At 42.6% G+C, this 10,496-nt stretch overlaps 1 protein-coding gene across 1 annotated transcript; it reads right to left on the bottom strand.

The window, feature by feature from the left end:
- Positions 1 to 1,104: 1,104 nt before the first annotated feature.
- Positions 1,105 to 6,004, bottom strand: tmem200cb (transmembrane protein 200C, genome duplicate b). The gene is made up of 2 exons (XM_084911245.1): positions 5,866 to 6,004; positions 1,105 to 3,297 (listed from the first exon to the last, which is right to left on the bottom strand). Exon 2 carries the CDS (start codon positions 3,262 to 3,264, stop codon positions 1,711 to 1,713), a length of 1,554 nt encoding a protein of 517 aa, XP_084767371.1. The 5' UTR covers positions 3,265 to 3,297; positions 5,866 to 6,004; the 3' UTR covers positions 1,105 to 1,710.
- Positions 6,005 to 10,496: the final 4,492 nt, after the last annotated feature.

Below are 10,496 nucleotides of genomic sequence, written 5' to 3'. Positions count from 1 at the left end.
TCTCTTAAAAAATACAAGAAAGCATTTTAGAAGCAAAATGTAAAGAAAAGGGCCTGGCTCAATAATGCGCAGCACTGTATATACAGTGAAGTGGCAGTGGTGCAATATGCATTTACAACAGTACAAGGCATGCATTTATCTCACATAAGTAACTATGTTAAAAAAATATAGGGCTGGCTATAGAGTAAGACTATTGTATTTTATGTGCACACCTTAAAGGTGTAACTATAACTGCAGTGAGGTTAAAAAGTACAATAGTACAGTAGCAGATTATGATGAAGTCATGTAGACATATTATAAACTCTATGTATAAATTGCCACAAAACAGGAGTATTGATGCACTTAGGATAACTGAATACTACCTGTTTGGGGTTTTTTTGTGCTAATCATACAAGTTGTACCTTTATGGAAAAATCTGTTTAAGTAAATGGAGAAACAGTAATAAATGCATCTGCTTGCATACAAGGGATTGTTGAATGATTAGCATCTATCTGCCAGATCTCAGCTGAACATGATTTTCAAGTGATTTTTTTTTAGCATTTTGAGGCCTTATTTGACAATACAGTAGAAGAGATCGTGCGGAAATGACACACAGGAAACTATCTGATCTAGACTTGTGCTCAGACCCCTATACAGCAGCCTTTGACCTCCGGGTCACCAGCTCAACCAGGTGAGTTATTGGGCACTGACAGTTATGACATTCACTATTATCAATAAACGCCCATTTTATTTTCCCCTGTTTATTTTGTCACCCATTTGAGTAGATACTCAGCTGTTAACTTCCCTTTGTAATAGTGAAGACAATTATTAAGAAGACTGTTGTAAAGGTCACTTATAGGTCACTGGTCTCGGTTCAGCTGGCAGAAATAATAAAATATCAATACCACTGCAGTGTTTCCCAGTAATAAGAAGTACGGCTAAAGTCCAGGAAAAAAAAAATCCATACAGTCTCCACGTTTGCCACACAATCAATCATAGTCCGACTTCCAGTTTTTTAATCCTTTTAATTTTTCTTAACGCAAGTGAAACTATTTGGAGCAAACAAGCCATTTTGCATTCGTGGCATTTAATCTAATATCACACAAAGACATCTATTAGACCCAATGGAGGTGTTACAGTCAAATTTATTAAACCATGAATGTTTCATATAAACAAGTGTGTGCACATAGGGAAGACCTTGTCCTCAAGGTCCCGATCCTAAGCCAGACATCTACCTGAGATTCAGTTCAGTTCACCTATTCACGTGGTATTCACATAACAATGCAGAGAAGCAAATCTAGACTATTTAAATATCTGTGGCATATGTTAATGCTACAGTACGACATGTTGGACAGTAGTTCAGAGTGAAAGTTTTGGCAATTCTACAAGCTACAATGTTTGCCTTACTCTTATACAAAAGAAAAAAAACCCCTCATCTGATCAAATTTTCTTTTCTTTTTTTTTTTACAAACCATTTCTAAATCTCCTTACAAGTCTTTAGTATTGCTCTTGCTACATTGAAAAAATAGAAAAATTACATCTGAATTTTGAACTGTTGGTCTGGTGTATTTATAAAGAGTCTTGCTCTTGAGTATTCATGGCTATGTTTCAATAGTCCTTAGTTGCTTACTCTCCGTGTTTCCTTTCCTCTCTAATGGCCAGCTTCACCCATTAGCAATCACATAAGAGGGTGCGAAGCAAATAACAAGACATCAAAGAGTTTTAAGAGGCCTAGGATTCTCCAGAGGTGCTTGGTGTCGCCAAATTGTCCTGTCCCTGAGCTTCTTCCTCCGCCGCTGCTGCGTCCATTGCTACTTCCTGTTTAGGGGCCACCAAAGAAGTGTCTGCGTCGGGGGCTTCGAAGGATTCGCCCCCCAGGTCATTCAGTTTTATGTAGCCCTTGCTGTTGGAGTGCTCCAGACGGGGGTAGCTGAACCGCCTGGCTCTGTCACCTTGACGACATCCAGACACAGACAGGCTGCAGCGGCGTGCTGGCCTGGGCTGATCCGTGAGAGAGTTGAGCGACAGCCGTGAATCCATCGCCCTAGCAACAGGAGATGGCGGAAACAGCTGAGGCCTCGGCGGTTGAGGCTGAGCCTGCGGCACCCCCTGTTGGATACCTGTGTCGGTGTCCTCGTGGCTCCGGTGAGGAGGAGGAGAGTCCATGATCGAAGCCTCCTTCTGCTTACCGTACATCACGTCTCTCTGGCTGCTGCTGCTGCTGGCCTGTCCCTCCTCACTTATGTTTTCAGCAGCAGCTTCTATAACAACCTCCTCCTTTGAGCGTCCCTCTGCCTCTGCTTTCTCCCCCACCTCACAGTTGTTCAGTTTGATTACTGGCAGGGTAAAAGCGTTCACAGAAGAGGTGACGATGGAGGTGGTCTCCCATTGTCGGGGCTGAGGTGCCTGCTCACTGCTATTGCTGTAGTCTTTATAGATGCTATAGACAGTCTCTGTGAAGGTCTGCACATCTTTGGACAAGCTACGAGGCCTGCTGACCAATGAGGAGCGTCTGAATACCTCCTCGCCATCTACCTCACCTTTGAAAGTGATTCCAGTGGAGGGCCAGGAACTGCGAGTAAGCATCCCACTTGTTGGGAATGAACCCGACGGCCCTTCTGCACTCTTTGACTGGGTGTAATTCACCATGCCGTTCAGAGGTGAGTACTCCTTTGATCGTATGCTGTGCAGATCTATCACTGTGGAGTAGATATCCCTCAGGTTTATGATTTTAGTTTTCTTGTCTCGGTTTTCATGGAGGACGGCGTTAGCACAAATGAAGAGAAAGATACCAATTCCCATCACAAGTGGTCCGAAGACTTTCAGGTTGTCTGAATACAAATAGTTATCCAGGAAGTCACAGAAAAAGCCACAGTGACGGGACGGGCTGGAAACACTGGTGTTAGAATGACTCTGGTTGAACAGATTTGATTGGCCAGAGGAAGGCTCACCACGGGTCAGGTTGGAGGTAATCTGAGGACTTTTGGAATAGCTCATCCTGCTGGTGTGAAATCCCCCGGTTCTGCGGCGCTCCTGGTATTCCTGCTGGTTCTGGCTGGGCCAGTAGCCCAGTACAGCCATGGAAATCCCAACCATAAGAACTATAATTCCAACAGCGGCCACCAAACCAGCAGGGGAGCAGAGATTGAGTTTGCCCTTCACCACCACCACATCGTTCTTCTTCTTTTTCTTGGATTTCCTCTTCCGTTTGTTCTCCGCTCGGTTTTTCGATCGGAGCGAATCCTGGCGCCTGTTCATGCGCAGCAGGCCACCCGTGGCTATCATGGTGGCGACTACACCACAGGCTTGTCACTCAGTCTGTGAGAACACGAAACAAAAGAGAGAGAATATAAGCCTGAGGAGAGAGCAGAGAGGATGTTTACTGCATACTGCATACTACTACAAGTCAGATCTCGGTAAGATCAAATGATAAGAGTCTTAGCATTTATCTAGTTTCACTCTAAAAAAAAATAAAAATGCTAACATGTGAAGGTTAGTTTAGAAGAAAGGTGTAAAGCATGGGGAGAAGTTAATTCTTTGGTGAGCTTTAGAGAACCTGGCAGGGGGATTTCATTACTACTGGATACAATGAAGTTGCCTGTTTCAAATCTTTTGCTCAAGATGTGTATCTGCTGTACAGACATGATTTTTTTTTTCATCAAATTCTGGTCAAGAATTTCTTTAAGGTGTAAAAAAAATATCAGAGGTGGAATACTAGTAAGATATTAGCAACAAAATCTGTCCAAGGAGGACCTAAAGGAGGGTCATGGCTAATTTTTGTGGTCTGCCAGTGATTTAATCCAGCCCTGAATCTCAGATTACGCAACAGGTTTATTTAGCCTGCTTCTTTGCACTCATCCGACTAAAGGCAGAGGCAAATATTAGTCATCAGAAGGAGTCTAAATAAAAGATAGTATACATCTGCTGCTGCTGGATCTACAAATCTGAAGACGTAAGCAAAAGACAGACAAAAACCCAAGTTGACAGCGTAGAACAAGAAGTGCTTGTTATCTATATTCAGCTGTGCCGGTGCGATATCAGCCTATGAAAATGTAATGTGTCCAGACAGGAGGCCAGCAGGCATGTTCTCTCCACCTCACTCTGTTTTTCTTGCTCTCCTTCTCTTTCTCTGCCTCTCATTTCTTCCACCAATCTCTCCCATAAAACACTATCCCTTCCTGCTTTCCACCCAAATCCATTTCGTCATCAACCAGTGCAGCTGTGCTTCAACATGACTGCATCCACACACACACCACATCACAAAGGCAAATATGAGCTATTAGCCATGTGTTTACACAGCAACACAGCCATGCAGGATGTTTAAATTTGTTTGGGGGTTTTTACGATTATGCAACGCAGACCAGCCACTGCTGACTGATCGTATAAGCTCTGGTTCAAAGGGCAACAAGCCACCAACACTTATCATGATTACAGACATCTGCTGATGCGCTCCAACCACATGTGGTGAATAACAATCAGAGGATAAGAATGATTAATTAGACAGATTCTAGCCCCTGTCTGATTGTGTCTATAGCTAGATATTTAATTTTATAAATCACGCCTGACTGTGTACGACTTAGACCTTGGGTTCGTGAATAACTTATTCATGACACTCCTTCCATTTAATAAGACGTTTTCAAAAGCTGTCGTGGGACAAAATAATAATCACGATGGCCTTCGAAATCCCTTTATAATTCAAGTTATTACATGCTGTTCCAACGAAAGTAGAGCACGGACCTCTGCACCTGAGCTTCAGCAAACATCACACAGGTACTCCGCTGCTGTTTATAGCGACTTTCAGTGTATATCACATCCAATAACCACTCAAATACGTCCTGGGCGAGAGCAACTCAACCTGCACTAAAACCGATAAGGCGTAGGCGGTACTCTCTCTATGTTTGGGGAGAGAAGGGCAGCGGTAACGTGGACCAAAAGTGGGTGTGGACAAGTCGGATTTTGTCTCTGTCTGCGGTGCTGAACAGGAAGCTGCCAACCTGTCGGTTCGCCCCCGCCCCCCCAAAAAAGAAAACCCCCCAGCTTGTCTGGCAAAACGGAGACCAGGGTGGTCTTAACGCTCAGTCCGTCTGAGCTGCGGGGGCGCATTTTTCGCGCAATGTTGCGTGAGTAATCGGCTGTTGACATTAGGGCGCATCTGTTTCCCTTCTGTTGTAAAAAATCCCGTGAAGCAAACACGAGCTGCCGTGGAGCTGGGGGTGCCGTGAAAATGCCCAGAACCACGACGCACGCTTCTCGCTCCAACACAAAGCCAAATACGGTATTGGAGGAGGAGGGGGTCTCACAAGGTGCAGACAGATGACAAACATCCATATTTCTTCCACGGCCCTGACGAAGCTCGTGGTTTCATAACTGAAACTACAATTCAGAGTTGTGTCGTAAATAAAAAAAAAATATAGCAAGCAATGCCTTCGGCTCTTCCTGCTTTGCCTTCACAACTTATGCGAAATCGGTATCTATTGGCAACACCACGACCATAAAAAAGTTCAGCGGCATGAGCCGATCCGCATTTGAAATGGTGCTCTATTACACATTTTTATCTGTCGTGCATTTGAAAGAGGAGGCGTGCTATCAGGAAGACCAATCGAAATATTTATATATGTATAAAAAGCAGCATCATAAATGAAAGTAAACGGACTCGAGAGCCCAGTGCTCTGAGTCTACCGCCTTCCCGACATCAAAAACTCATGTCGACTTACTCGATTTTCACAAATACTACCAACCTAAACGAGGCGGTCGCAGAATTAAACCACTTCACAAACCTCGTTCTACCTCGACACCGGGAATCAGACCCGCTTCTTAAGCACGAAAAATAGCCCGTCTGATAAAAACCGCAGATTAAATAAAATCGTAAATCAGCGCGTCTCTCACCAGAAATTGTAGCTTGGCAATCAAACATCTTCAAAGGCGCACTCCTCGTTCAGCTGTGCATGTCGTGGTGCGCCACTTTGGTGCCAAGGCTGGAAGAGTGGTACCCAGTTGAACGCAGATTCACAATAGACCGGCAGGGGCGGGCCAACAGCATTTCCATTGGTGGTGATTATTGAGTAACGAGAAAGGGGAGAGCTGTTATCATACTGCAAACACCTCCAGATTTTTCAGGATTTCTTACCTCTATAGAAACACAAAGATTCTGCACCACGAGACTTTCCTTGATTTATGTATTTGCACTGTTGTTTGGGGAGTTTGATGACAATTGCAACTTGTCAGGCTTTTCATTTGCATGTGGTTAAACAAGCAGAAATACCATGCATGAGTGAATTACTATACTATGGGTTTAAAACTGCACACAGTGGAGTTGAAGTCCACATTTAAATACACCAAATGCATCATCTATCGTTTGGTTTTCTATCCTTACCTTCCCCCCAGTTGGGTTACATTGCTATAATTGCTTATATGCTGTGTCTTTGTGTTTAACAAAATTAAATATGACAGAGTCCAGATGTGTTTTAGTGATGTGAGACTGGAGACAGAGGCAGCAGCTCTACACTGGCCAGAGGAAGCACAGATAACAAAGCTCAGCTCTGATGCTCCAGAGAGTTGGCTGCAAATTTATGACCCAGAAATGTGTTTTGTTTATGGCATAAATTAGAGGAAAGGAACAGAGAAAAAACTCTAGCGTGCATGCCGCAGTCAGAGTCGAAATATACAGAGACATGGTAAATAATCCGACGGGGTTTTAAAGAGCTGTCTTTAATCCCCAGTGTTGACTGGTGCACTGTAGGTCTGTAGGTCTGGAACAGATTTCTGTATAGCTCTAAGCTTGTGCGGTATAGTAAGACACAGTGACACAACAGACGTTTCAGTGTTTCTGACAGAGACTTAAAATCCTCCTACTGCAAACAAACATTCCAAAATATGATGTTCCATGAAAATAAGTCAACAGATAGTGATGCAAAAGAATCAGCACAGATTGTGTCTTAACATGATTTATTGAATATTTGATTGAATATAAGTTGTGTGTCTGTTATTTTTAAGGGCAAGTGAAAGCATCTCTTGTCTTGATGTGGTTACACTTTTAATTCAGTCACTTTAAGCAGCTCTTGAAAGCAGCTTGGTGCAAAAAAAAAAAAAAGGAAATACTTACCTCCTGCATCGCTTAATCGTTGATGTTCTAAATATACATCAGGAAATATAATTTTTAAAGATAGCAACAGATGCAATCCAAAGCACTGCAGTCAACACACTAACTCACATCATTATCTGCACATCAATTCTCTAGTACAATCTCATTTTCAAGAGATTACACCCCCCTTCAACAACACTTCATTCCAATCAGTAATCAGCCTGAGATCACACTCTCAGATTCACAAGTTTAGCCTGACACTTTTCTCTATTTTTTGATTGCACTGTATTTCAAAGGTTTTTTTTTTCTCTTCTTGCTGTTTATCAGTACAGGCGAGATAGGAAATGCAGGGAATTCAAATAAAGTTTGGGCTCACTCTGCTGTCTCAAATAGAGGATGGGATGGGATCCACTATCAGCGCCTTCAATCTATGTGTTCCACGCCAAAGATGTGTTCCACTGTAACACAAGGAGAAAGAGCAGACTGCAGACTTTTGTAGAAACTGCTACTTAAAAAAATCTGCAGACTTCCCAACTTTCCCTAATGACTATGCCCTTGCATACTTAATCATTTATTATCAAGACTTCCCCAGGTAATTAAATTCACCTACAGCACAGTGATAAATTACAGCTGGTTTTCACTACATATGGAAAGAAATGAAGGAATATGAAAAAGTAAAAAGTAAAAAGATGGGATGGAAAGAGCGATATAGAGCTTTCGCTATGTTTTAGTCTTCCATCTTTGGGAGGGACATCAGCAGTAATTCAATAATTCAATTTATTCCTCAGTGATCATATCATGTCTGTCACGGTTATTTAAAACACCAGCCTCCGGTCCTGCTCGCTATGAATGATGTGCCCTGCATATACAGTTCTATTCAAGCCCTAACAAATCTGCTTCTATAGCACATTCTGATCCTTATCCAAAAAAACAACAACAAAAAAAACAAAAACCCCCACATCGTCTCACACATATCGAAGTATCTCCACAGAGCGGCTCTCATATACTGTAGTGTCAAAAATAGCTCCAGCGCTTCTGCAACTGAAACATAACCAGCTTTGTTACTGTATCTGCACAGCCACAGCACAGAAGAAGACATTCACTTTGTCCTTTGGCTCCATTTCCTCCTCCAACATTCTTTTTGAGTGTAATATGCCGGTTAACAGCTAAAAGATCCGTCTGAAGCAGTTTCAGGAGCTGCGGGGCGTTCAGTTCATTTCTTTCTTAGCTTGGTCTCATGAGTTAATTGGGAATGTAGGAACTTGGAATGTGGGCGCAGCGAGAGATCAGCTGCCCCCAGGAAATGCTGCCACAATTACACCTGAAGTTAGGAGTCAGTTCAAAAGATCAGGTCATGCCACATTCCTAGACCTTAGAGGTGATGACCAAGAGTGATGATGGTTCATCAGTTAAGCTGATTTTTTTCTGTTCTGAGCTCTCAGTGATTAAAGGATAAAGGATTTTTTTCTTCAAATCAAATCCAATCAAAACAAAAGGCAACAATGTTTAGGGCTCACATCCCTAGCCAGGACCCACTGGCCTGTGCAAAAATATATTCAGAATAAGAATACGAATTATATTTTTTTAATTCTTTGAAAAATAATCTCCTTAAACCGTTGGGCACTGACCTTTAGAAAACATTACTCATACTAAAATTAAGGGGCCTATTTTCAGCTGCAGGTGAATACACAATTGACTCTCTAAAAATAGCTACAAAAGCAGAGGGGTGAGTGGTGGACACAAAACAAATTACATTGCCCATGTTCATTATAACAAACAAACCCCCAGCAACAATGTGCTTCATAGATGTTTTTAACTAGTTTAGCTACATTCGTGGAGCTCTAAGTTATTAGAATATCGCCACATAGGCAATAGTTGTTAGCAGCATCTATATATTTTGTGGGTTTTGCCATTTTTTTGTTATTTCCAAGAAAATATGAAATATCCTCAGACTTATCGTTTGACTAGATTATCTGTTAGAACTCAATGAATCCACCAAGCTCCCCAATTGCTGCAGGTATGTAAACAGGGTCAAAAAGCTGAATTTCTACTCTTTACCAAAACCCATTGCAATGAAAGCTTAACTCCACACGCATCAATCTCTTGGCCCATAGAGCCACTATGTTCATTATCTTCCACAACATGGGAATGTTGGGCCTCCTCATAAATCACACCAAAGTTTCCCAGAGTAACCATCTTCGGCACCACTACTCAGGTGCTGTAGGGAGAAGACCTCCATTTGATGAATGACCATTTGGGTCCATGTGCAGATTGTGGTTGTGGCTAATGAGATGCATGACAGCGCTAAGACTGATACAGGTCATGGAGACATATGGGCATTTCGGGTTCTATGTTCAGCAGCCATGCGTCACTGACATCATGCAGCACGCTGGAAATGGAGCAAGACGCCCAGTCATCGCAGGAAGAGAGACCAATAAATTGATGAGGAAGTATCAGGAGAGGGTGTGAATAGAGAGCAGCAGGTGAATGCTTGCTCCCAGCAGGTAGCTGGTTCCCACTGGTGGCCCTGTTTCATTTCCACATAGTGTAAATGGCTGATTAATAGGCGAGCAAGGGCCCAGGACTCGGATAGAGGCCAATATTAGCTCACATATCATCAGCTTGTAACACTAATGGGAATTCATGGGTAAAATATGGACCCAGTGTCTTTTGCAAGATAAAACAGACCCAGATACAAAATGCGGACAACTTTTAAGTTTGAACTGAGTTGTACCAAAGTTTTTCAAAAAGTAAATGCATATATTGAGCCCTAGTTTATGCACAACTTTCTCTGAATATGATTATTAGTTGGGCAACAAAACAGAATTGTGCCGAGTATGCATTACCTAAAGAAAAGGCAGTAATTGCAATCCTGAACATCAAAAAGCTGTGCAATTCCTAAACTGCAGGATCATGAACCCTGTAGGCTGAACAACTACAAAAGAAGCTGTTTTTCCATGCAGTGTTTGCCTTCATGGCCACATTTTGCAGGGGAGCGAGGCTGTTGCGCAATCTGGACTAATTCTCGGGGCTTGTAAGACGCGAGCTTCATAAGATCAGTGAGGAAGCCTTCTTTGATCTCCCATCCTAGATAATATAGGTCATCTCTTCAGGGAGAAACAACAAAAACCAAAATGAGGCGGAAAACACCATTCAACTCACTGTGGAACACGAAGCAAGCAGCGCCTCAAATGAGGACCACAACATCGCCCGGCAGACCTATTTTTAGGGTCTTGATCTTTGGCATTTTTAACACAACAGTCCATCAGCTTGTGTGCTGACGAGAGAAAGAGGAATTTCTGAAATGTGAAATATTGCATCTGTCATTTTCTATTCTGCTGCCTGTATGTGGAGCCTGTTCAGACTGGGTATCCATGGCAACCGTTTCATAATGCCTCGCAAAACACCTTAGAAGAGGTTCCTTTTTATCTAGGCT

Source organism: Perissodus microlepis, chromosome 18 (assembly GCF_051167445.1).
Source record: "Perissodus microlepis isolate ML-2025 ecotype Zambia chromosome 18, ASM5116744v1, whole genome shotgun sequence".
Classification (NCBI taxonomy): domain Eukaryota; kingdom Metazoa; phylum Chordata; class Actinopteri; order Cichliformes; family Cichlidae; genus Perissodus; species Perissodus microlepis.
The sequence above is the reverse complement of the archived record's forward strand: the minus strand, read 5'-3'. Positions and strand labels throughout refer to the sequence as shown.